The sequence below is a fragment of the Numida meleagris genome, chromosome 4 (assembly GCF_002078875.1).
Source record: "Numida meleagris isolate 19003 breed g44 Domestic line chromosome 4, NumMel1.0, whole genome shotgun sequence".
NCBI lineage: Eukaryota > Metazoa > Chordata > Aves > Galliformes > Numididae > Numida > Numida meleagris.
In genome coordinates, this window is record NC_034412.1 from 15825400 (window position 1) to 15852972 (window position 27573).

At 42.0% G+C, this 27573-nt stretch overlaps 1 protein-coding gene across 9 annotated transcripts in view; it reads left to right on the forward strand.

The window, feature by feature from the left end:
- Positions 1-27573, forward strand: part of DOCK10 (dedicator of cytokinesis 10) — a 216482-nt gene that overhangs the window by 107435 nt on the left and 81474 nt on the right. For 6 of the 9 annotated variants that reach the window (XM_021394712.1, XM_021394708.1, XM_021394713.1 and 3 more), the window contains exons 2-3: positions 15063-15182; positions 22537-22626. In XM_021394712.1, coding sequence (XP_021250387.1) covers positions 15063-15182; positions 22537-22626 — 210 coding nt within the window. Of the gene's footprint in view, positions 1-2828; positions 3200-15062; positions 15183-22536; positions 22627-27573 lie in introns of those variants that run through there. The other 3 variants (XM_021394710.1, XM_021394711.1, XM_021394709.1) reach the window with 3 other exon arrangements.

A 27573-nucleotide genomic window follows, 5' to 3' on the forward strand; every position in this document is an offset into this window, starting at 1 on the left:
GTGCTTTTGACTTGCACTGTGTGCATGTCAGCGTTCCTCGCGGACAGAAACCGTGAGCCAAAAGGAGCTATTCATTCCCTGAAACTTGCTATAAATTTGATCCTTCCTGGTGGGAGAAGGTAGATTGTATTATTTAGGAGGGCAGTGTTGTGAATTCAGTATTTGCAAGTGGAATATTCAGCAAATCAAATATTTTGCCTTTTTAGAAGTGTCTTCTATGTTAGTTGAAGGTATGTACTCTTGGAACTGAGTTTTCATATGTTTATAGGGGTGCTTGATAAGCACTAGTGAAATTAGTTTTCCAGAGAGTGAACGGCATATTGTAGCACTGGATTAATTTGTCCAGCAGTACATTGTTACATATCACTGTGTATCGTAGATTCAAACCGAAGTCAATGAAGCATGCCAGTGCATAGATTAAAAAGAGAAATAAATTAAGGTGGACAGAAGAAATAGAAGAAATGTAGGAAAACAGAAGAAAAGAATTATTAAAGAATTTGTGACCTGCTGTCAAAAAAAAAAAAAAACCTGAATGCTAGTGGCTATGCTGTTAAGTTTGTTTTGCATTTCTATTACAGGATGGAGCATAAGATGGTTGGTGACCTATTCCCCATTACAAGTGCAGAGGGATATGCTTTCAAAACACATCTAAGGAAGTGGCACCTTTATTTGCAGTTGTTCACTATTAATTCTGCTTATATTGCTGTGTGAATGCTATAGCTTACTTGTTATTTCACTGCTTCAACCTTTAAATGCCATGGCGTTGAGAAATTACAGTGATCAGTGCCTTCAGCACAGAGTCTGAAAAACTAGCTGTCAGAGAAATGGTAGTAAATGAGTTTTAATAACATGAGGCCTGAAAATCTGCTGGGCAAACAATAGTGAAGTGAACTGGATAAGGACCAACCGGAAACTTGAACCCAGGTTCACCTTTTGTATTATTTGGGAGTAATGAAAGTTTTGGGAAGCAGTGGTGACTTACTGGGGGAAGGGTGCCCTAGAAGGTCTCCTCAGCAATGCTGGAGGCAGGAAGCATGGGAGAGAGCCTTTCACTGGCAGAGTGCGGAGTTAAGGTTTTTGTCCTGGGCTGAACTGAGCAGCAGTAGTTTGCAGGTCTTATACAGGCTGCAGGAGCTGGCTGAGCAGGGAATCATCTTCCCCTTTGGGCAACCTGGCACTGTGCTGCATGGTTTGGGTTTGGAACAGTCTTTGCCAGGTTCCCTCGCCAAGTGGTGCCAGTTGTCCTACACGCAGGCAATGCTGCAGGAGGCTGAGGGAAGGAGAGCTGGAGACTGCTGTGCGTGCTCGAGTTACAGAAAGGAGTCAATACGCTATGGAGCCTCTGAGAGGAATTGATATCTGCTTAAAGTTAAGTCAGCAGGGCTGATGGATCCAGCATTAAATTTAACTTCTGGCAAAGACCTTTTGTCTTGGCAACTGTGTTCACTATTTTAGATGAGAGGCGCTTGGGACCCAGTGAAGATAGCATGGTGGTTGGAAAGAAAACAAGGGTGATTCCAACTTGGTTAGTGTTGTGGTTCTATATTAGTAGCCACTTGAAATGTCTGCATACCTTGGCAAAGGACTTCTGCTGTCTTTTCTGTTTTCTAGTGCCAGATGTGGATGCTTTTCACTGCTAAGTAGGAGTGCAGTGAAATCTGTCTTTACCAGCCTGCTGTGTGACTGGTGAAATTCAGTTTCAAGGAGTTGATGATCTCAAACACAAAGCTGAGAGATGAAGATACTGTTGGTATAGCTTTTTAATTCATGGAACTAGCACATTATACTTGAACTGTAGAAGACAAAAGCAATTATGGAATGGATATGTTTATGTAAAGCTCAGGTTATATATGCTGTGCTCAGTGTGACTGAGCCCCTGGCATCCTGCCTATGGAACAACCATGTGGAAATTTTGCAGAGGTTTGTTACTGTAGATCAAATGTTACTAATGCTGAAAAACGCCTGAAAGAGTTACTGGAATTCCCAATGATTTGCTCAAAGAGGGGAAAAATGAGTTATGAAAAGGTGCTTATAGTTTAATATGCAAAATATCCAGTATGAAAAAGGTTATGGTTTTGCAGACTAACTAAACACGAGACTAATGGATATCCCATGAAGATGGTTTGCAGAGGGAAATGCAGCTCTGCTACCCCAGCAGGCTGAGCCTTCCGCTGAACAAAGGAGAATAGAAGGGGCCGTGTGTGCGTGTGCACATGTGTGGGCACTGAGGAGATTTGTTTGGTTGTATAAGACATTTATGCCCTGTCAGCCTGCAGGCAGCTGACCTTAGGCATCCCCCCCCTCAGCAGCGGGTGGGCTGCCCTGTTCCATGCAGGGCGGGGGGGCACAGAGCTGCCCTGTGCCCTCAGGGGCCTGCACTGATGGCTTCTGGGCTGGCTCCACCAGGCAGAAACACGGCGAGCTGTCCTATCAGCAGGTATTGTGTGTTTCAAACTTTGCCCCATTTTTTCCATTTTGCAGCTGTCTGCAGATGCGTAAGTTTGCAAGGTGCTTCCTCTTACTGGTATTTTGCACTGCTTTGAAAGGGGAACTGTTACCTTAATACAAAGCAAGGCTGATCCTGGGCCTGAGCAGCACCTACGTGCTCTGCCAGGCCTGTGGCCAAGGCCTGCTTACCAGCACTGCAGCAGATCACCATTTAATGAGGAGCTTCTTTGGTTGGAGATGTACGTGCGCATGAAAGAAAAGTGCAGCCATTTCGACTTTCGAATCAGGGAGGAGAAAGGATGTAATGGTTTTTGAGGCAAAGACAGACATTCAGTTGCAAGCTTTTTTCCTACAACTTCCTATTTTGATTTGCATAAGAGCTGGGGGGGTGTGGGGAGGGTGTATTTATGGTTTAATGAGACACTGTTGCCTTAATAGAACATTATTCACTGGAAGAAATGAGTTATTGCAGGCTTTCTTCTTTCTGTTCAGTTTCTGTGGATACAGCGTGTAAGTTTTAGCCCTACTTCCCCATTGAGCAGTATTGGTAGCTTTCATTTGTTACATTGAAGCTGCTGAAGCAAAGAGGTCACAGGAGCTCAGTTTTTAGAGTGATTTGTTTGCTGCTTGAATTTCTACTGATACAATGAGCTTTCGAGGACGAGTTTTCAGAAGGGAGACCAGTGAGCTGCGGAAGAAGAGAAAGACCATTAAACGAGTGAATCGAGGAGAAATGCACAGGCTGAGCTCCGTGAGTATTCCTCCGTCCTTCCATCTCTTCTACGAAATTGTTAGGAAATTACAGGTCAAACACAAATAGGGGAGAGCAGGACTTACTCCTTGGTGTGTATCCTTGAGGATGATTGAATCTCATCAGGCTGTAGGATGAGGTATGTGGTAGAATGATTACTTATTTTTAAGACTGAAGCATGCAGAGTTCAGGGAGTTTACATCAGGGAAACTACGTAGTGTCATGTTTTTCTTCTTGGAAAGAGTGGTGGGGCAGTGGTACAGGCTGCCCAGGGAGATGGTGGAATCAGCATCCCTGGAGGTGCTCAGAAACCATGAAGATGCGGTACTGAGGGACATGGTTTAGTGAGCAATACTGGCTGTAGGTGGACTGTTGGACTAGGTGACCTTAGAGGTCTTTTCCAATGTAATGATTCTATGATTCTGAGTTGTCGATCAGACAGATGCTGACAGGATCGTAATGTGATGATGTCTCTGTGCCTGGTAACAAACGCTTGGCAGTTCTGTGAAAATCCATAATGGTGCCTCTGGAGTAGAAAGTTCTTCTGCATGATTACAGGTCATTTCACATTTTGCAATCTGCTATAAAGGCAATTTGTGCCTTTGGAGGCCAGGAACAGGAGAAAGCCACTGTCCTTCTGCAGCGAGCAAATGGGAAAAGCTGCAGTGCCCTTGGTGGAAAGCTGTAGCAAGGTTCTGCCCCATCAAGGCAAAGAGTGGCACTGAACTGGGACTGCACTTTCTGAAACTCACAGGGTGGCACTAGGCAGCTCACGTTAGCTATTTTGTGCCTAAACTTTCTCAACTAGAAGTGAAAGTATCGCAAAGTTTTAGGTAAAACACATAGAGCCTTGCTGTGAGAACACTTAAGCAAGTACTGTTTTTCAGAGTATTCTCTTAACTTGGGACATCACTTTAGATTTCAAATGTTTAATAGTTTCCCTGATAATGATTTGGAGACAATGGATCCTGTTTTTTGTAAGAGGTGTTCAGTTTTCTTCTGTAGTTTTGTGTAGCAAAATAGATTGTGTTCCTCTGTGCACACTGGGGGGGGATTTTTGGAGGCTGTTCTTTACACTAACGTAACAAAGTATCAGTGATAATACACCAAAGATGATTATTCTCATTAACTTTCTTAAGAAGGAAAGTATATATGCAGTTGTAGCATTTAGTAACAGATTAGGATGGCCTGTGGTTCATCGAGTAGTAAAGTACTTGTGTTTTGCTTGTGACCAGCTGCCATTTTGGATTTGTATTTTATGGAAGTGGATCTTTCAGATGCAGCTATTCTACAATGTAGTTCCTGCTGTCGTACAGTTGGAGACGCCAAGGGCTAGAGAGGTTTTGAAGTTAACTCTCAAACACTGCTAGATTTTCAGAAGTTCCCAGCTTTGAGAGTCCCCAAATAACTTGGGATTTTCCAAAGAGCTAAGTGTTTCAATCTTCTGGACTGAAAACATTGCAGCTCTGTGGTTACCACTGAAAACTTACCTTACAATTTTGAGGTGTCTGAGTCTACTCTTATTTCCTTGAAGCTGACTCTAGAGTTCAGTAGAATCAGGGTTATTCACCTGAAAAGCATAACATTCTTGAGAGTTAACAACAAAAAAAGCTATCTTTGTGAACACTGAAAGCATTTGATATTTTAGGAAGTTCCAGGACTAAGCTTTTAAGGGGGCCTGTTTTCCCTTGATAATGGTAATTGCTTGGTTTCATCATGATAGATTGTGTTAAATCATGAGCATTTTCATTCATGTTAGTCTCTACCAGTCTGCCTGTTTAGTGTAAAAAAAAAAAAAAAAAAAAAAAAGTGCTTGATAGTCTTGAGCCCTGAGAATGAAGGCTGATGCTGCTGGTGAGAGCATTGAAACCTGTGATTAGTACTCCCTGGAAGTGGTTGAATGCTTGCAGGAAAACATGGTTAGAAATAAAACAAAGCCCAAACAGCAGCGATAAATCAGTAGTCTGCCTGCAGGCAGTGCACTACACTTCTGCAGAGTGTCTGGCAGTTATAATACGTGGGATATAAGTTGGGTTTTCAGGGGAATCTGTTCATTTTTATTTCTTTTCAGACAAAAGATAAACTGAGATGGGGTCACTATGTCATGTTATTCTGTGGATGGGTTTCTCAATAGCATGTTTTGCCCCTGGGAAACATGAGCACACTTGGCTTTACTCTTGTGGATTGTGACCCGTGTCATTCTACCCAATATTTCATAATTGGAGCATGTTAAATTGTTGGCCTATGGGTACTTCTTGTTACCAAGCCATGAGCTTCTCTCTCCTGTATTCATCAGCAGTTGTACTGGCAGTGCTGCAGGTCTCACAGTGCTGTTAACATCCTTGGCCTCTGGATGGGGGTCCTTGTTCAAAGACAGCATTTCTTCCTACACCATAGCTAGACCTGTGTTTTCTGTAGATGGACTTGTACTATTTGCTGGAAATTTTCTTTTGTAAGACAAATTATAATCTGATTAGTGTTAATTGATTGTAGATTGCTGATGGAGCTCAGTGTGGTTGACCAGATTATGTTCTCATTTACACTGTGCATGTGAGTAACTTGATAACTAATTGATTGGGAGGGTGGTTGATGTCATTGGGAGAGCTGAGTTTATGGTGATTGTGCATGAATGATACTAGTTTTATGATGAATCCTCAGTGGAAATACAAACATGATTATTTGGGCAGATAGGTAGCATGAAAAATATCTGTAACTCCTGAAGAGAATAAATAACTGTAGTGTAGCTAGACAAAGGGAGATATTTACTAACTATAATGAAGCAGGACAGCATATATGAGGTCTGTCAAATAGGATGTTGTCTTATTGCAACGTTCACTCTAGAAATCAAATGTTATCTTTGAAAAGTTTATTTAAGAGCTAATTCAAACATTTTTAAGATTTGTTTTTTTGACTGAGAGATTTCTGAAGTCGTTGAGCCCATTTCAAAAATGTTGATTGCTCAATCTCCAAGTCTGGGACTTCACTGATCTAAATTTTAGTATTTAAGTGAAAATGGTCAATGTAGTTGACCACTGTGCACCAGCTTGCAATTTCATCATGCGTTTTACAGTAGTGACCAAAGCCTTTAGTGTCAGAGCATGGTCTAATGATCAGACATTAGAGCTTTCTTTTGGGTTCTAAATATTCGCTGCAAAACAAAGCAACAAAAAGTCTTATATACACTTAAGAAGTCAACTAAAAAGAAACCTTTGCTTTTGAAGTAAATTAAAATGGTTTTGAAAGGCAGATCAGTGCTGTGCACTGTGTTCTGCAGATTACACAGCTGCTCTAGCATCAGGATTGTGCCAGGTGCAGCTGGTGGATGGTAACCTTGCAGCATCATTGCTTGCATCTTCCTTTCTGAAATTCCCCTGAACCTGTACACAGACAACCTCATGTGGATCACTGCATCTCCCTTGCTTGTCCAGTTTGGGCTAAAGGAAGGAACTGGTTTATTGTGACTTTGTTACTGTAACCAGTGCTCTTATCCCTGTGAATGTGCTGTGGCTGTCAGAGCTGGTTTTCCTCATTTACTATGAGGGTCATCTGATTGGCACTTAAGTGCAAAAATTGGGAGCATCTTTTTTCCATGTAGATTTTCTGTGGACTACAGTGTTTGAGAGTCTTTCTCAGCACATGTGCAGTATTGTTTACATAAACTGCACTGGAAGATTAGAAGCTTTGGTCAAACCCACTGTATACAGGCTGCCGGATGGTTTCATTCATGTTCCTTTTTGCAATCATGAGTCTGCTCAACTGAGATCATACTAGAAAAAGCAAACATGACTGGCAAATGCTGTTTACAGAGCAGCATCCCTTTTGTGCTGCCCAGGCAGGACAACTCACGTCTCTTTCCCCGTTCCATGCACTCTGGCTCCTGGAGGGTCCACCGCGCTCCCCCAGCTCCCGTCCCACCTTCCCAAGCTCCTTGTACAGCATCGAACCCACTTGGCACTTTTGACTTTCTTAAAGAGTAGGTCAGCTTTAAGGAAAACCATTTGCTGCTCTAGCTGTGCTGTTTTTCTGGCTAAGGTCAGGTAAGGGGAATGAAGTGGCTGAGTGGTGCCAAGTTAGAGGGCTGCATAAATTAAATTTAAAAACAACTTTAAGGTGTTTTATATGAGTTTCTTGTTTTTCCCCTGAAGTGACCTGCGGACAAATATTTGGTCTAGGCTTTAGAAGTACGTACTATTTAGAAATGGTTATTTTTGACATTTTTAAGAAATGAAGCAGTTAATTTAGAGGCTGTGTTGTTAGTGGTACGGTAGCAATACTCCCCTTCCTACAAAGGGTTTTCAGCTACTGTGCAAGGACAGGAGGCAAGTCGGCTTCCTTCTTGTGACCCTAAATATTTTACAGACTATACTGGTGGCTTTATTTAACCTTTACAATACTAATCATTGAAGATGCACATGCGTGTATTGCGTAGATTCAGAGATTACTGTAGCAAGCAAGCTCTCACGGCTGAAAAACAGAATTCAGGAAATGCTTATGAGTAAGTGGAACATGGCATGAAGCATCTCAGCCACCCCATGGATGCTTCACTGCACTAACAGTGCTGTGTGGCTTCCAGGTTTTAACCATTCGTGTGGTAGCTCTAGTAGGCCTGGTGCTCTCAGAGTTCATTATGAAAGCAGTGATGAATTGTAATTTGAGAAGTAACAGGCGTTGCAAGAAGTTGGTCACTGGCATGTCTGAGAGCGAGTCCCCGCGGTTTGGGTTGCCTCCGCTGCAGGGCTCGCCGGTCAGCCTGACAGAGCAGTTACATGTGTGTGCCACTGAGGCTGCAGCTGGCCACAGCAGTCAGAGCAGTCGTGGTCGGGGTTAGCTCTCGGTGGGGAAAATTTCCATTTTGCAAATGCACTCTGCTTTCTCTTACTGTAACTTTTATAGCTGGAAAATAGGCACAGTAAAACCTTATAAATTTTGGTCCATAAAGTGATGATAATTTCCAGGGTAAGCAATTATCCCATCCAAAGCTGTATTTGTACAGGATAAGTCAGACTGAGGCAAATCCCTGATTGATGTCAATCTGAATTTTCTTAGAATAAAGAGAAGTCAATGAAAGAGAACTACTTTTCACTTTCTTCTTATCAGGATCTTCTATAGGTTTCCCTGCTTTTGTGTTCCTTAAGCTAATGGATACGATAGCATTTTGGAAACTAACTTCTGAAATGCTAAGAATCTTGGGGGGGGGGGGGGGGATCTTTGTATTTCTTTGCAGTTTATTCTGTAGCAGAATTGTGTGGGAACTGGCAATCCCTTTTAATTAAATTTACTGGCTTGTCAGCCTCACCGCTGCCACTGAAGAGTATATCAGTTAGCTGGGCAGCTGTGAATGGTGACTGGATTCCTTCCAAGTACAGTTCTCCAAGTTTTAATGAAAGACATTACAAATCAAACATTTTGGACCTGACAAGTGAACTTCTTGGAGAGTAGAAGGGAGCAGTTGTCACTTAAATTTGTCTTTGTAGAACTGATGTTAACAAATTTGTTGACTGTGGATCACATACTGAGCCAGCTGTAGCCTTTGTAACATGACCAGAGAATTTGCTGACTGCAAGTAGTTGCATACTGGGCCAAGCAACCGTAAAAATTGTGAGATCTGCTATAAAAGGAGGGACCGTCCATCTCTTAGTTCTGTCTATGCTTCCCTGGCATCTCCCTGCTTACCTTTTGCATACCCTGAATTTCTTCTGCTGTGCTTGAAATGCAGTACTTGTTTTCTGCAAGGGTTTAACAACTCCATAGCAAGGTGTGGAGTGAGCTGGGAGCAGAGCGAGGGCAGGTCTGTGGGGTGAGAGCATGTGGAGCTGGTGGGACCTGCCTGTTCCTGCAGCTGAGCAGGCACTGAGACTCCTATCCAGTGGGGAATGCATGCACAGTGCATCACCTGTAAGTCACACTGTACTCCCAATGGCAAGTTGGCACATACATTGTTCCTACAAAAAGCAGTTTCTGGTGACTCCATAAAACATGGATGGTCATCTAGCCTCAGCTGCAGCTCTTTGAATATTCAGGCATTTGTGGCTCACATTCATCAGAGCTTCTGTGCAGCCTGCATTGTCAGCAAGTCTGATGACAGGGTTAAATCCAGCCCATAATCTGCACCTCCTCTGAAAGTCATGGAGTCCTGGCTCTTCTTTAGCTCTGGTTCTAACAGCTCGGCCAAGAAATATTTAATTTAAATTGGCTCACCCTGATGAAATAAAATTAACTGCATATATATCAGCTACATAAAAATTTAAAGTTGTGTTCAATGCCAGATATGGTATATAACTGGGGACAGAAAGGGAAGAACAAGAGCCTGAGAACCAGTTTACGTTGATGCCATTTCAGAAGTTAGTTTACTACTCTGGATTTTAGTAGGATTGGGCTTGGTTAACAATACCATTGAGAAGCCTATTAAAAAAAAATGGTGCTGTTATTTCAGTACATGTCCCTTCATCTTGTAAGCCTGTCCTTTTCAGTATCCCAAAGGTATAGTCAAATAATTGTGATTTTAGACAAGCCGTAACTTGGGTGAAATACAAAATCAGTCCTGCCTGACCTTCGCCAATCTTGCCATCACAATTCTTCTGAATTTTTTAAGAACACACAGTGGATCTTCCTGTCATGAAGGTATATTTGTTCAGGTAACCAGAGCCTATCAGCTCAAATTCTTTATTTTTTCTTTAGCTATGTCTTTCATTTGCTTATTTCTTTTGTGAGTACTTTAATAGAAGAAATTTATTTAAACATCTGTAATAAATTTAGAACCTCTAGATACACCCAGGATTTGGTGTCTGGGAAGCAGACACCAAATCTTAAAGCATTAGAAAAATCTTAGCATTTGGTGTGGTTTATTTTTAGAATGGGGAAGTGCTTGGGATGACTATCCATAGACTGCTAGTCTCAATTGCATCATTTCCTCCTTTAATGAGTGTTAACAGAAATATGACTTCAGGAGGATGTTATTTAAGTCATTTTATCCTATAATTATGATGAAAAAGTGTGTACTAGCATCTGCACATAACGTCTTTGCAGCTGGAAGCAAGCCATGTGCCAGATCTGTTTCTGTAAAAATAATATGTGCATATATTGGATCATTGAGAAAATAATTCAGTTGTATCTGGATCAGAAGATTATGGTGTGGGTCTCATTTGAGAAGGTGGATTTAAACAGTGCTGATCAAATGACACATCACTGGTGAAGTTCTGGGCTGCTCCACTCATACAAAGTGAAGTGGTGACTACTTGGTGCTTGTTAGAGTTGACCATTCCAAAGGATTAGAGAAGCTGGCTTAACAATGTGCAGAGGTATGCTCAACAGCACTGTTGGTGTGTAAAGGAAATGGTTCTGTTGTGGCTGTTGGAGCAGGTGAGGAGTTGGAGCGTGCCTTTTGCTACGTGTAGTTACTGCCATTTCAGTACAACAAAAAATAATTCATTACTCGCTTGAGATAGAGAATATAAAAAGCACTATAAAAATCCAAGCCAGCATAATTTGATCTTGGCACACAGATTGCTTGGTTGGTCTGTTTCCAAAAAGAGCAGACAAGTTAAATTGAGAATAGGCAGCACTCTGGTTATTAAAGCTTTAAATCAGCCCTACTCATTTACAAATCTCTGCTAGTACTTGCAGGGAGAAATCTGCTAATTCCAACATCACCACTTTAGTCTGCCTGTGACAAGCAAACTGAACAGTCATTCCATGTCTTCCAGAGCAACTGCTGACTGGAACAGCTGCTGCTTCCTGTCACAAGTGCAACATTGAGAGCTGTACTGCCCAGCTCTGCCAAAGCCAAAGGATGGGCACTGCAAAGGACAGGGGGTGTGCACGGTGCTTAGTGTTAGGATCTGTAGGAACATGTAGGATTCCTGATATTTCAATGAGTAGGAACTTCTAAGTAGAGGTCTCATGTTTATTATGTTATCGTGCTTGGTGTCAGTGGTGGATGGACTAAGTTATCCCCACAGTCAGTGTATTGAACAGATTGGGTTATTACTTGTATCTCTGATTTATGAGACTAGAAATAATACACTGTTGTCCTCTATGCAGGATTTTGCTATAAAGTCATAGAAGGAATAATGACATTTGTTGCTGCATCAGCATTGTCATAAATGCTGAAGTGCTTCGCTGAAAAGTTTTGAACTAATTTGGATAATGTCACATCTACTTACGTTTAGTTGCAGTCTGGATGTGTAATCTTTCTCATAGGACCTCTCTGTTAACTTCTGTTAAAATGTTTATAGCAGCTTGTGTGCTTTGCAGCACTGAGAGCAAGAGAACTAGTACTGTGGGAACAGTGATGCTTATACGCTCTGTTTCTCTGCTTCAGGGTTTTCTCGAGTTTCATTCTTGCCTCGCACAGATGACCCTGCAACTGTTGAGGAGACATTTTGCCCTGGAGAGTTTCAGACATCTATTGGGGTGGCTTTCTGAGTGCTGCGTGTTTCTGAGGAGAAAAGAGAGACCAAGGCAGCATGGCTTGCACTGCCTCCACCTGTGTCTCACTGGCTGCGTCACTGGGTCTGCAGGAGATGTAGCAGTACCCACCCCAGCCTTGCAGGGGTTTCCCGAGGGAAGAAGAAATACCTCTTCTTTCTCCCAGCCCAAGCAAATAAGGTAGTTCCCATCTGTGTAAAGAATCTGCAAGCTCTGTGCATTTTTATGGGAAACCCCACCATATTTGAAGAGAGTCCAAAAATTGGTGGGATTTCCCAGCTCTTTCTTAATCTATAACTTTAGCAGGAAGGTAGCTACTTATATCACTTACTTACTGTATGTGTTTTTAAAAGATTTTTGAAAGGTACTGTTGATGAAGTTTCTCAAGAGCACAAGACCCAGATTACTATTGTTTTATCGTATCTCTGCTTTTGGAGGGTGGACATTCATGGTTACAGTGGCATGCCTGGCTTACTAAAACGTGCAATTGCTACAAAACCATTAGTACTGTGGTATCTGGCTTTAGAATGGAGGGTTCTCAGCGTAGTTAATGTTGTGAACTTTCTGCAGGAAAATGTTTGTGTTTTAGTGAAACCACTACACAGTAAACATGCCTTCATGAAACACTTGTATCTCAAAAATGTTAGTACAGGAGTTTCTTCATTTTACTTTGGATTTCCTTGCAAGTGGTTGCTCTAAGGCTTCCTACTGAAGATAACAGTAACTACTACAAATTTGCTTTCTTCCAAATGTAAATAGAGTGAACTTTTTAGTTTTCAGACCTGGGCATCATTAGTGGTGCACTCAGCATTTGTCAGTGGTGTTTTCTCTTCATGTTTAACTCCTTGGGATTTTAGGTCTCTTTTGCAATATTTAACAGGTACAGATATAGTTAGATTTAATGGAGGAGAGTCTAAAACTTGTGGCTAAAGTGTACTGCGGTGACTTAACTTGAAAGGAAGCAAGAGAGACCCATGTGTGGTGCAATGATTGGATGAGCCTGTTGTGTTCCTGTGGGGAACTGCTCTAGGTAGATGGCACACTGGAACACCGTGCTAAAGAGTACTGCTTGTACTTCAATGTGAAAGTCTCTTGAGCAGGACTGAAAATTAACGTGTCAGCTCTTACTGCCCAGGGCCCACTTCTGTCTTGTGGCAGTCTGAGGTGACGTGGCTGGGGTGATGTGAAGTCTCAAGCATTCTGTTAGGTTGCTTCTTCTTACCTGAACATCAATCCCTGGTGTACAGTCCTGTCACAGAATGTAAATTAAATTTTCAAGTTGTTTTTTCTCTTTGGGGCCTTTTGTTTTATAGTGTCCTTTCTTTAGATAAGGTGTTTTTGGCTTTTTCCCTTTAAAACAGTCCCAAGTTTCATTTCTAATTCATTGTCCCTTTCATAAATCTGACAGAACCATCCTTCCTTGCCGCCAGGTTCATCTAGGAGGGAATCTAGCATTATATCAATGTGATGGAATCACTCTTTGCTTTTTCTCATATACCTGGCTCTTATAATGGCTTCCTGGGGTTGGTAGTTACACCATATTTAAGGCAGGCCAAATATTGTTTCTCTTTGCGCGCGCGCTCTCTCTCTCTCTCTCACACACACACACACACGCACGCATGCACACACGCGCACGCATCCTAAAGCAATGTTCGTGAGCCAGTTTCCTTGGGACAGAGCTCTCCAAAAAGTTCTATTTATTACTCTTGTGTGGATCTTTCATATCTTTTATAAGCCTTTAATGTCTCAACATCAGTAGATATTGCCTTTGGCCTACAAATGCTAAGTACTACTAACTATTAGAAGTTCATTAACTTTTAAGCTGACAAACGTGACTTAAGCAGTTAATAGACTGAAAAGAGAGTTAATAGACAGGAACAGTTGAAGGAACAGCTCCAGCTTTTTAAATTACATCTCTGTCCTTGGAGATTTTCAAGGCTCGTCCGGTCAAGTTCCTGAGCAGCCTGATTCCACTTGCCCTGCTCTGAGCAGGGACTGGCCTGGGCAGCCTGGTTGGAGGCCCTTGGTCATTCACAAGCTGGTCAGCAGTTGAACAGCTTCCTAGGAGCGTGAGTCCCACTGTTTCAATCTATTTTACGTGGCTATATTGATAACGCCTAATAAAACTTTTCATGGATCCGTTTGATACCGAAGGAGGATTTGAACTTAATGTACATAAACAGCGTACACATGGGTAGGGAGAAATCTTGAGATGACTATAATTACTGAAAAAACAGGAACTCAAGAACAAAGCTAAAAGAGGTAGCTGACTGATACCTTTGGACCATCACATGTATAATGGACCACATGTATACGATTTACATAACAGTATATGGTGTACAGTCATCAGATTGTCCATTGGAGAAATTGGCTTTATGGAGATGTGGAAGCTTTCTTTTCTGATATGCCATGGTTTTGGTCTAGGCTAAGAGGGAGGGGAAATTTTATTTTATTCTGAACAAAGCAGTGCAAGAACAGCAGGTAAAATACAGCTTATTTGATGACCATCGTTGTGTCAGGCAGAAAAAGTGTTCTGTAGAACTGTTTCTGCATTTGCTTTCCTCTGGGATCCTCTGTTCTCTCTCTTACCTATTTGCCATCCCTTTTACCACTTCTCTTGCTCTTTCTCATTTACTCTTTCTGATGCTGCAGAATCTTTGAATTAAGCAAATGTTGTTAACCCTAATACATCTGGTTAACGTATTTTTGCATGTCAGATTGGCTTCCCTTTTTCTGTTTCTGTGTTGTATTTCAAGACCATGTGAATTTACACTTGTTTTGCTGTTCCTGTGGGAACTGGAGCTGTCTTCGCCAATAATTGTACTATTGTAATTAAACTAAACTAGGTTCTGACAAGAGAAATCATGGGAATGAATGCCAGGCAGTTTAGTCCAAGAGAGTAACTTTGGATTATTACCAAGTAAAACAGTGTGGTGGCACAAGCTATCAACAGTTCAAGGGGTTGGTACTGTGCAGGAGGATGAAGAAATTAGCTCACAGTAATGGAATCAAGTGGTGGTAGAGTAGGTTATTTATTCTACAACATGTTAGCTCAAAATAGTATCTGTATTCAGTTCAAATTGTTCCCATCCCTCTATCTGTCTGTCATTCTCAGAAACTCTCTCATTCTCTGTAAATATACATAGACAAGTTAATGTAGTCAGTTTAGTCTACGTAATGAGCTGACAAATTGCCTTTGAATTAGCAGGTTGAGAATAACCATCACAGCTGGCCCAGATTCCTCCCTTCCACTTCTCTTAATCAGTTCTGTTGCAGCAAGCTAGGAAGTGGGCAGGAGGTGGGGGGAGAAGTCATTCATATTTACATGTAAAAAAGTAAAAATGAAGATCTTATTTTATGGAGGGGGGTGGGGAAGGAAAGCAGAATTTGAGTGTGAAGATATTACCTGATCTCTTTTTTTTTTTTTTTCCTACAGCAGGAAAAACCAAAACTCTTGGAGCCTTTGGATTACGAAGCTGTTATCACAGAGATTGAGAAGAATATTGGAGATAGCCTGTTTAAAGATCTGATATTGTTTCCCGATGATGACTTTTCAGTAAGTACAAAGCAAATGTGTGGTGTTTTCTCTCAAGTTTATTCATTTATTTTATCCTCGCTGCTACAGACAGAGACAGAAGTGTCCCCAGGGCTCTCTAAGACTTTTCTTAATTTCCTTACTCCTCTCCCACCAAATTCACTTCTTTTTTTCCTCTGACATTCATAAATGAATGAAGTTATAGTTCTGTAATAGGTACAGCACAAAGCCTTGGTTTTCCAGAATATATTTCAGGAACTCAGAACACAGGTTATTCCATAACACGTACTTGTTGGTTCACTCAACACAGTGGTAGTTTAGCTTGTATTGGAATTTCTCCCCGCTATTATAATCTAACATAATTACACTTCCCTAACTTACTTATAGTCTATCTGATCGTATTATATTTGATGTATTTGGCCAGCATGGCTCTTGGCTTTCTACTCTGTCAGACTTTTTAGATGGTAGCTGTAACGTATGTCCAAGCTGTGCCATTTACCAACATTAGTTTGCCCAAGAAGAGTACATCCAAACAGACTTGATTTTGTTTAGTTTTGGAGCTTTCTCAATTGTGGATGGAGACCTGGCAAGCTGTCCTTGAGTGCTGGGGATGTAGACTCTAGTGCCAAGGCAGCTCCTGTGGTGAGGTGCTGACAGGCTGTGGGTACTGGAGCCCACTGCCATGGGGCTGCCCAACCTCATCTGTGGTTTCCCAGTGTTGGGCCTGGTGAGCTGCAAAGAATTCAAGAATCTGAAAGTCTGGGGCAGCTTGGGAAGACAAGGGCTGCCTGCAAGGTGGTTTGGGAGGCATGCTGCCAGGCAAGTAAGCTGGCAGACTGCCTGCACCTTACAGCAACTTCTTCAAAATCAGCCAATCTCTGTGAAAGTTTTAGATTTTGATGAATAGGCATTCTCTAATGGAAATACATTTCAATCTGTGACCAACTGTAACTGCTGTGTGAGAGCCTTTCCCATCAGCTCACGGAACTGCCTCTGTCCTGTGGGGCTGGGTTAATCTAATAGACTGCTTTGTTTTACTAAATGGCTCTATTTCCTTGGTGGCATTAACTGAGTTAATGTGCTCGTGGGATTGAGGAGGAACTAAACAGAATACATTTTGCCATCACTGTTAATTCCTTTATCCATTTTACACATTTGTGAATTTATGAAATTGAAAATTAGCATTATAAAGCTGACTAGACTTACTGTGTGCTGCCACAAGGCCCTTGAGCCCCTGGGTTTAGAATAACTGAGCCCAAGTCAGTGGAGCAAAAGAAGCTGATTCTTCTCAACAAAAGGAGAATCGTGTCCTACTGCTCAAGACCTCTGCCTGTCAAACCATATTTTCGTATCCTTATTTTCATTTCATTTTTAGCTGTTGCAGCCTGACATTAGTAGCTGCTTCTATTTTGTTTTCCCTGTATTGTTTTGCAATTATACCTCATAGTGAAGTGCTTGCATATACAAGAGATGACCTGTACTCACAAAAGAGCAGAGGCAGTGACATGTGCAGTCTGTAGCCTTGCAATAAAACTGTCTCTTTTTTTTTTTGTTATCTTCTGTTGAAGTCAACAGCAGTAGCAAGAGCTTATGTCACCAGGCAGGGCTGCAGAGCATCTATTTATAGCCCTGCTTCTTCCTGCTGAAATATCACCTGTGCACAGCAGTCTGGGTCAGCCATTTGAGTAGAAAGAGATCCAGGTCTGACTGAATTAGGAGGTGCTCAGGCTGGCTCTGATTGTTATTTAATGTGATAATGCATCGGGAAATTGTGGGTGTTACTGTTAAACAATAACCATTAGAATTGCTTCAGACTTTGTGGCTCAGGGATGATGCAGCCCCACACTGGGCCTGTGTTAGCACACTATGGGCAAAACAGAGTGAAAGCTAACCAAATGTGCTAGGTAAGGAAGTAAGCATAAAAGAAAATCCTATTTTTAATGATGATTGGCCATTTCCAGCTCTGCAGTATCCGCTGCATGTATCATATATGGACCAACTATCTGCGTAGTTGCGGTACTGTCTGATCTTCTCTTTGATCTCCGAATTCCTTTCTCTCTTTGAAAGCAATTCTGAGAGAAGACACAATTTCTCACAAGACCTTTTTAGGTCATTTCTAGCATCTTGCCATAAGTCAGTAAAGAATTGTTGCTATTAATCTGAACCTGGTATTCTTTCATTTCCCTGCATTTCAACAGAGGAATGCAAGGCTTATGTGTTACAAAGATGCATTCTGTGATTTAACTCCAGCTAGGAAAAAGATGCCTCCTTTTTTGTGGTTGTGCCTAATAATTCTTTAAAAAAAAAAAAAAATTGATCCTCGCTTGCCAACTCTCCTCCTGCCTGCCTAAAGGTGAATTTGCCTTTGAAAAAAAGTACACAGGTTTACTTCACTATTATCTGCTCCTGAATCCCTTGAACACATGGTCCCTCTGTTGCTGTGCTGGGAAACAATGGCCAGTGGAAATTTCTACTTCAAAACTGTGCATTTCCAGCAATGCGGCAACTATGTGGGGGAAGGATCGGCACAGCTGCATAGGAGTTCCTTGTCACATGAATGTGAGCTTGGGTTGTACTTGGTAGTAAGTGGGAGTTTATGTCCTTGTGCTCATAAAAAGTGCATAGTTATGCTAGTAGATTTGCACTCTCCTCTTATCTGGGTTACACTGCTCATTTCACTGTCTGTTCTCCCAGACCTGGCTGCATTCTCCCTTTGCAACTGGACCATTGTCTGACATTCCAGTTTCTCACTTTCCTCTTATGTGTTTACTGGATAGGAGACCGTGAAAGAAGTGTGACAACTTCATTCAGATCTGTCTCCTTCTCACCTTTAACATTTTGTCTTTTTGTCCTGTATGGCTCTGTTAACATACATTTGTACTTGTGCTCCTAAGCGCCTTCATGTATCTGAGGAAAATGCTTGCTATTTCCTTTCCTAAGTACTTTTTCATTCCTTCTTCATGTCACCATCCTTCTGAAATTCACTGAACCTGCAGCAGTCTCTTCTTAGATCTCTCCAGGATCTCGCGTCTTATATGGAATCATTGGTGCCCTCCCTTAATGACAACAGGCTCGGCATCACACTAACACCATGATTGTGTTGAGGTTTAATGAATAAATACACACTAGCTTTATGTTGATTAATATATGTTAATTATAATGAAAAGGCAATTAAAGGTATTTAATAGGTACTTTGATTTAATATAGTAAAGAATCATGTTGAAGTCTGCCTCTTGGTGTGAAATGGTGAACGTGTGCTGTAGGAGTAGCTCTAAATGAGGGAGCGAGAGCCTCCTTGGAAATAGCCCTGTAAACCTTGGTATTGTTTCTGACATCAGAAGAGTTACTGTGGTGGATTACCAGGCTGTTTTCAATAGCACATGGCATTCAGCACTTTCCCATGTGGTAGGCAGTATCTCATCGTCAGAGAAAAACTGAAGTTTGGTCCATTACTCATGACTAACAAGATGTGAGATCTTTCACATGTGAGTTCACATCAGCTGGGAGTAGCAGAAAGGTGAGGGGCAGCTAGGCTGAGAAGGATGTACTTAAGCTATTCAAAAAGAGAGAGCTAAAGCAGCCAGCAAAGCAAACGCCATGGGAGCGTGGCCCCTCACACTGAGTGTGGTCCTATGAGCAATGGGACATGTTGAAGCCGTCCCTTAAATACACGTTGTGCTTGCTTTCCTGTCCCTGTGCCCCTGCACTCACCACTCCGTGGCAAGGTTAGGGCCAGCAGCAGCTCATAGAGTCCCACCTTGGCCTTGCTTTGTAATCTGATGGACTAACTGAATAGCGTTTTCACAAAAGTTAAGTAAACCTTTTTACCTAGATTCAATCTCTCAAGCTGCTTAGACTCACTTTCATCTCAGCATTAACACACATGAATGTTTCTGCCTGTGTGTGGTTAGCTCTCTTAGAAGGGCTGCCTTTTCCGGAAGTAAATGTAATCTTTTTTGACGCCGCTGTCTAAAAATTTAACCATTGGCCACATGCTTTCTGATTAAGAGTCAGAGTATAGAGTATAGAGTATATAGTATAGAGTCAGAGTGAGAATGTTTGAAATGGCGAATGGAGTTTAAACTCTGTTTTCAAGTCCTACGCTTGCCATGTCAGTGGGAAGTAGCCAATGTCTGAAAACATTATTCCGTATCAGTCATTGATAAGGGGGCAATATTAGCCTGTGGCTTTCACTGTAGAAATAGTCTTCAGTGAATGTAGTGAAGGGGCTGTTAATTAAATTGCACCTTATAACTAATCAGACACCCGGGGCCATCAGCTCATGCAAATGAGATGCTGGCTGAATGCCTGAAATCACTGTTGAATGTAGGGTATTTATATAAAATGGATATCCAGAAGTCTTTGTAGAATGTCAGGTTTTAGATTAATATCTGCGCTATTCAGTTCGCAGGGTCTCTGCATGCACAGTCCACAAGACACCCTTTTAGCCTTTGATTTGAACACACAGCTGCTACAAGTGCCTGAAGAGAAAACTAGCTTGCATCAAAACACAGTGACATGCTGAATTCTGTCAGTTGACAGCCTGCGATTTTTCACCATGTATTCTGATATTGGACTTCAGCTGTTTTTTGAAGTAAAAAAGTTCTGGTTGAACAAATGCTGTGGCAGATCTACCTTAAAGGCCATTCAGGTTTGGAAGTAATGAGCTCTGAACAGGAAGCGTTTTTGTGGCCAGACTTGCGCAGCGAAGTGGTTGATCATAACTAATTCTCAGAAGGGAAGTGCTTTGTAGTTTTTAAAGCAAGGTTAAATATAACAATACACAAGATTTGTCATGTCCCAGTTCTGTGTAAATAAACCTATGATATTCTTTGGCAAAGCCCACAAATGCCACCTGCTCTGTGTTACCCAGTTTCTCAGTTTTACATGGCTCTGTTTTTTTTTTTCTTTCAAGCGCAGTCTTGTTGAGGAGAAGAGCGGGGGTGAGCACTGCGTGTGCAGCAGTGGGTTGGAGTTCCGTTTCTTGTTCTGCCACAGACTTGTTGCTTCTCACATAAACTCTGTGAGGGAAGGGAGGCACAACAACCCCACTGGGAAAATGTTTAGCTGCCCTGGTCAGTATGTTGCTATCTGTTGACAAGAAGTGTTAAATTAGTTATAAAATGTATATATCAGCGTACATTTTAACGAAATACTCAAAAACATATTTTGCACAGTATGTAGGGCAAATAAATTTTATTGTAGTCAAGCAGGAGAGGCTGTTGGTCTCTGCAGCTAAGTCGCCATCTGGACAGGGTGAGTGCGAGGTGCAGAGTGCATCACCCCTGTCCTTCCTGTGCCCCCACTCTGTCTTGCATCTGGAAATTTGGTCTCTGGCAGCAGTGACCTCATGGAAGGGCAACCTACATGTTTTGTGGCTTCAGTTGCTGGCGGATGGGCCCCAGCCTGATGAAGAGCTACTGTGGTGCGATGTCTGGGGGTTTTCAGCTGTGCTCAGGGATGGCATCCTCTCAGGATTGCTTAAGAAAAGGGACTTAAAATGTCACGTATGTGTGAAATAATTAATGAAACATTTTCTAGAGACTGTGAGTATTGCTGGGAAGTCCCTAAGCAACCAAGGATTCAGTCATTTTCACTATTACTAAATGTGGACTGAAAATCCATATTTCTCTATCTGTTGTTTCTTTTATGTATAGACTAAATAATTGTGTAAATCTTCACTGCATGTAGGCTTTGGTAATATAAAAGAGGAGAGCCCTGGAACCTGTGTTTATGAGGGACCGCCATTATTTGTTGGAGCCAAAGTGTTTTAACCACACTGTATCCTGAACTATCCAGGTGAAATGGGAGAAAGTCAGCACTCCTATGAAGTTTGCATCTGCCTGTATGGTGCATGCCTTTCTTGTAGAATTGCTTGTATGAAAAGCCATAGGGGGAACCAGTGTGTTCTACATAGGCTTTAAAGAAAAATGCAGTCAGTAATAGCCAACTGATTGTCGCATACAGCCTGAGTGCTTTGATTTGTGGAGAAAAAAGGTCACTTTTTAGGCTGAGACTGAGGATATGAAACAGATCCTCTTGGTTTATCAGCCATGGATGCTGCAGGCTGTTTCATCGTTGTAGAAAATAGTGGTTTGTTGTACTGAGCCGGTGAGATGCTGTGGGCCTTCCTCTGGAAATCTTGTGCCATTCTGTAAGGAAACAGGCAATGAGGTGTGAGATTACGTTCGTCTTGGTATCAGTCCTTGGTTATCTTCAGTTGAGTTATTCCATTCTGACTGAGAGCAGTCTGGTCTGCTGGTATGTGGTGGTGGTTGTTTGCTTTCTGCAGAGAAAATGAGTGGGCCTGATCTCATAGAATCACAGAATGGCTTGGGTTGGAAGGGACCTCAAAGACTACCTAGTTCCCATCCCCTGCTGTGGGTAGGGTTGCCAACTGCTAAATCAGGCACCAGATCAGGCTGCCCAGGTCCCCATCCAACCTGGCCTTAAACACCTCCAGGGACAGAGGATTGAATTAACCTAAGGATTATCTCAAAGTACCCCCAGACCTCCTCTTGTGGGTTTTTTTGCTGACTTGCCAGAGCTCTGCACGGAGAGCCTTGGCCATGCGGTGAGCACTGCTGGTGAGTCTGGCCTCTTGCTGGCCTGGCGCAAACTGGGGATGATAGCCTGTTGTGGGGATCTTCTGGAGACCCACTTCTCTTTGTGGTTTCCTGTCAATCCTGACAAACCAGCTCAGCCAGGAGCTGTTCTTCCAGAAAAAAAAAAAAGCTTCATTGGTGCCATGTCCAGTAATCTGAAAGGGGACTGCTGGACGCACCACGTGGAACCTGCTCTGCTAAGTCCACCTTGCAGGTGGAAGTGCCCAACTGTGAAAGGCTGTTTCAGGGTTCCACTCACTTTCCCACCAGCCTGTCCTGCAGCAGTCCTTTTGTAACTTGTTGTGAGGACATTCCTCTTTTCTCCTACCAGAAGAATCAAAGCTTTTAGTTCTGTTTCCACATCTCTTTGCTGAAAATGCAAGAGGTGCAGAAGGGAAGTGGAGGATGCACATAATGCAGTGACAGCTGGAGTATAGTCTTGGGGAAGGGATGTAAGGAAGAATTAGGATGTTATCCATTTATGACCTTTTCTATAAGAAATTTCAGAGACTGAAGCAAGTTTGCTTAGAACAAGCTCATTCCCAGAAATCTGGTTGAATGGTACTTTTGCTCATACTTAATGCTTTAGCTGATAGTATTAGAAGCATATGATGGAGGGAGTTGAGTTGCAGTTGTTCCTGTGCATGTGTATTGGCTGCATGAAAAACTGAGAAATACTAGCAGTAATAATCCTGTTTTTTTTGCCTTGAGACAAAACTGTTGTTTCATTATTCTGGCTAATTTGTTTTTCTTTTTTTTTTTATTGTCAGACAGACACAATTTCACTGGAAATCAGGACGCTGTATCCTTCTGTACCTGAAGATGCAGAACGAAAAGCAGAAAATCTGTTTGTTAAAGAGGTAAATATCTAAAGTGTGTATTCTCTTTGTTTTGGTATTGTTGAGGTGCTTTGAAGCAGGTTTGAATTCTGGAAACCAGAAGATGAGGAGAGGTTAACAGCATGGCTGTAGGTGCTAGTTCTGAGATAGCTGTATCTAGAAAAATTGCAAAGGCACTGAATTTACTCCTCATTCTGCTGTTCTCCAACTTCATTTCCTGTTGCTACCAGTCCATTGGTATTGGTATTTTCACATAAATGTTATCACTGGTGCCCTGAATGGCTAGAGCTTAGAGCTTAGAAAATACTGATACCTGTTCAGAAAATACAAATATTTGACATAATTTTAGACTGCTAGAGTTATTACAATATGTGTATCTTATTTGAGGTGTATATTGTCACTATCTGAGGAAGTGCAGTGTGAAGGGTGTCTAGAAGCTTATATTTACTGTCAGTATGCAGAAGCAGTTCTACCTTTATAGTAGAAAGTCAAGCGAACTTCTTCCACAGTAGTTAGAACCCCTTGATGTGTAGTTACTTGCTGTCTCTTTTTAAAAAATGTTGTAATATTGATTCCATACCTTGGCTTAGATCAAAAGAAAATTTTCTGCTTGCTCTCTTGCCACCTCAGGGATATTTTGGATTGTCACTGATTTTATTACTTTGATGGATATGGAAGATATCGGTTGCACTGTTCAAAGGAATTTTCTTCAGCCACCCCTCAGAACCCTCTCTATCTTTGACTATAAATGTGAAGTATAGCCCATCCCTTGCATTAACAGGACAGATTTATAGAGTCAGATTTTCAGCCCTGCTTCTATAAAGATTTAATTGCAAGCACTTAATAATTAGTCAGTAATGTATGCGTTCTCTGCCTTTTTTTCACAGATGGGTTTTTGCACACCTGGCTTTCTACTTGGAATAAGTATGGGCTATTTCATACGCAGTATAGCTTGCAAGATAATTTGCAGAAGAAAAGTCAGTTGGAGGAAAGCACAGGGAGTTAGAAAAAAGAATATTAGAAATATAGCTGTTGAATTCTATTCAACATGACATTTTATAGGTTCTATTTCTCCCCAGCAGCAGGTCTAGAAAGAGCAGTAACAACTTACTGCTAGTTCAAATAGCCTGAACCTCACCATCCTTTGTAATGACAGGAGGGTTAAAAGATAACACAGCTTATGGAATTATCTATCTTTCCAGAATTGTCACTGCCCTTTCAGCACTTTGGGGTCTGCTTTTTATTTTAAGGTTCTTCAAGTAGCAAGTCCAGCTGTCCTCGTTGCTTTACGGGGAAAGTGGTGCATCTAAAAATGGAACGTTAGTGCACAGAATCTGGGAATCATTACAGCTGAGTACTCCGAGGGCATGCTAATGACAACCTGGTAAAATACACATTGAGCAGCTCTGCTAGCTTTCTTTATAATGTCAGTAAGCCAAACTTGGGGGCAAAGAGTGGGGGGGGAACAGTACTAAAGGACTAAGACTGTGCATGGAAAAATGGTCGGATAAGACATTATTATATAGTAATCTGTATGTTCCTTATTGCCACAAAGCCAAAAGCAATACATAAAACAAATTAAGCTCCAGGCTTCTAGTTCAAAATTATGTAAAACTGAGCATGGTATGCCATGAAGATCTATGATTGTAGACTGCTGCAGTGATTGCTGCAGTCTGTACTGACCCAGCAGCACAGCCTGTGTTCTACCTGGTGCTCAGCAGCTCTGGGTAGCTGCATAGAACTGGAGTTTGTGACCTTCACTTCTCTTTTTAGAGATGTGAAAAAGCCAATGCTTGGCTTAGTGAAGGAAGCATCTCCTTCAGATATACTGTGGTCTTGTGAACCTAGAATTAAGTGGCTATCCATCTGTAGCAAAAAGTTTTGCAACTCTTTGGCTAGTTCATTGCTCTTAATACCGGGTTTAAATCCCTCACTAAGAAAAACTCTTGCACAGTAAATCATTCTGAGTGATAATGACTGTTTTGATATTCACAGCTGTATCACCTCTTAGTTGATCTACAGCAATTTGAGTTTATTTGGACTTTAAGTGCTTTTAAAATTCCTGTTACTCACAATAGTACTGTCACATCTCATCTGGGAAGAGGCATTACTTCAGGCCTCCGTAGGGCTTCCTTTTAGGGGCAGCGGATACTCGGGCATCTGACACCCTGGAGATGTTGCAGGTCTGTGCTGGATTGAGAAGATCCTTGGGAGCTGCCCCATGCGGTGCCTTGGAGCTGAGACCGCTGGCACGCGCTGCCATCTGCCAGGCACAAATCTCCCATTGCTAATGCAGTGTTAGCTGATAGTGGTGCATGTTAACATATATAAGGATGTGGGTGTTTGCATAAAATACTAAAACAGTTCACCTCTCCCAGCCTTTTACTAAGCTCCAAGGAAGTCCATGCCAAAGCAAGATATTCTACTATGCACAGTTCTCATTGGGGAGAGAAAAAACTTGTAACAGATTTCAGAAATGTTCAGGTATTGTGGTAATGAGTGAGACATAAAGATGTGCTGTAAACAAGTTGTGTAACATTCTCCTTTTTGCTGAAACTGTAAAATGAAGATTTTTAAAAAACCTAATATGTAAACAGACTTCTGAGAACTAAATATTTTCTGTAGAATGCAAAGAGAATATTTTACATTTTGATCAATGAACATCTGGGTACCTTTATTTATTTACACTTTTTAGGTATATTCTAACTAAAATACTTTGTGAATCTATCATTCCTATAGCTGAAATGCTCTTAAGATATTTTCCTTATGGTTTTTTCCACCTTTTGTAGGCAGGAGGAACTTGTTTAAGTAAGGTTCCAGGAAAACTTAAGTTTCCAGAGTTCTTAAAGCCAGAATAAAATTGTCTTCAGTACTTGTTTTCGAAGTATTCCTATCTTCCCTGAATGCTTTACTGGTACCATTCTGTTTCTTCCTGAATTTGGCATTTTCTCACTCCTCGCAGAATCTGCTGCATGCATTCATGCCAGCCATCTTTACCTGCATGGTCTGTAACTTCATTCACTCCATGGGAAAGGATATAATTATTTTTCTTTTAGATGATGAGAATATGCCTAATATAGTCTTTCCAAACTCATGTGTTCCTGAATATGCAGATCAAATGGCAATCAGTTGTTATTTTTCTTCATATTTCATTTAGAAATGTAAGGTGGCAATGAGTTTTGCAATTCAAAGTTATACTTCGTTTGAGCATCGTAAGCTATCTAATTGCAACATGTTTAATCCCATGCTGTTCTGCAGCAGGTCAGCATGTGCGGAGAGTATCCATGTGTATACGCGAGTGCACACACAAAAACTGTGTACATATCTGTGTGAATAAAATTATAGACATTATCTAGAATGTAAATACTAGTTGTCATCTGCCCTTTCGTAAACCAGCTTGAGCCAGATGCTACCTCCATAAGTGGTAGTTGTGGGGGGGATTGTGTTTGCAGAGGTGGATGAGGAGGGGTGTGCTGGGAGCTCTGCATGGCAGGGGGGGAATGGAGCATCTTGCTGAAGGAGCTTCTCCTCCTTGTGCAGTGTAATTACGGAAAATAAATACAGAGGGGCCTTTGAGAAAGCTGTCAATCCCTCCCTCCCAAGCAGGTCAGGTACTGCCTGACCCATCCTTTTTGCTTTGTCAGTCTGCTCTGGTGGCAGTGGCTTCTGGGGAGGGCTCCTTTGGTGACGTGCTGGGCAGACAACTGTCTGCTCTTCCACCTGCAGGTGGCTACTGACTTTACATTTGATGCCAACTTGTGGTTTTGGCTTATGGAAGTAACTCCTAATGATGAGGACGGAGGTAACAAGCTTCCATGATGAGCTGCTGCGTGTCAGAAGAGCTTTCCTGCACCCCAGCACTGGCTGCTTCTCAGTTGTGAGTGTAATTGTAGTCCTTGCGCTTCATCCTTGGAGCAGGGGGACAGTGCTGGCTGAAAATCACAATGAAATAATAGTGTAATAATACTGAAATTTCATTTCTTGTGTAGATTTTCTACATATGAAAGTTGGAGTTGTCAGTTGTGTGAAGGTTTTAGAGCCCTTGTCATTCACCTGGTAGCTCCTTCTATTTCACAGTTTGTGGTTTTTCTCCACAGGATTTGTAAGTCATTATTAAACATGAGGTTTATTAATCATAGCATTAAAAGAGCTACAGCCTTCTGTATACCTACTGGAAGTGGCGTGTGTCAGTGCAGTTGTTTTCTCAGGTTTCTAATTCAGTCCCGTGCCCATTGCACTTCCCATTTTAATTTTTGAAATGTGTAGCTCCTGTCACAGTTTATTGTCACTGGACTTTACTATGTATGTGAGCCTCTTTAGTTCAGAAATAGCTTCCAGAGCCCTAAGGTGAAGGCCCCTGTTGCTGACAGCGGGCCATGAGGCTGCCGTGCTTGTTGCAGGCAGGAGGGAGCAGGACTTCAGCCAGGGCTGTCCCAGCACCTTCCACTTTCCCACTGTCCCTTGGGTCACTGCAGCAAGGGCCACAGGAGGGGCAGTGGGGACAGCACTGGGAGCAGCACTGCATGTCACCGGTCACGGGGTAGGGTGCGGAGCATGCCCTGCAGCTTCCCTTTCCCTTTCAGCCCTGTGACTGCTTCCAGCTCTGGAGACTTTCTGCTTTCAGTTTCCAAGCCCTTCCTCTTCAACATCTCCTGCTTCTCGCTTTGCTTTGCAGAGCATGCGAGGAGGCAGAATGGCACTTGGCATGCAGTTTCTCTGCAGTTGTTCTCCAAACGGCTGTTGTCATACATGTGGCTGCTCACAGAGAGCTCAGAGAAAATGTAAGCTGGGGAGGAAAGGAACTCCAGTTGTTTTCAAAAGTATCAAGGTGCTTGTTTCAGTCATATTTCTCTCTCTTCCCTTTTTTTTTTTTCCCTCCAAAATGTTCACTGGCATTGCAGGGCAAGTCTTTATTAAGTGGCTCTTTCACTGTGGTAGCCATCTTGTTGTTATCACTAGAATCAGAGC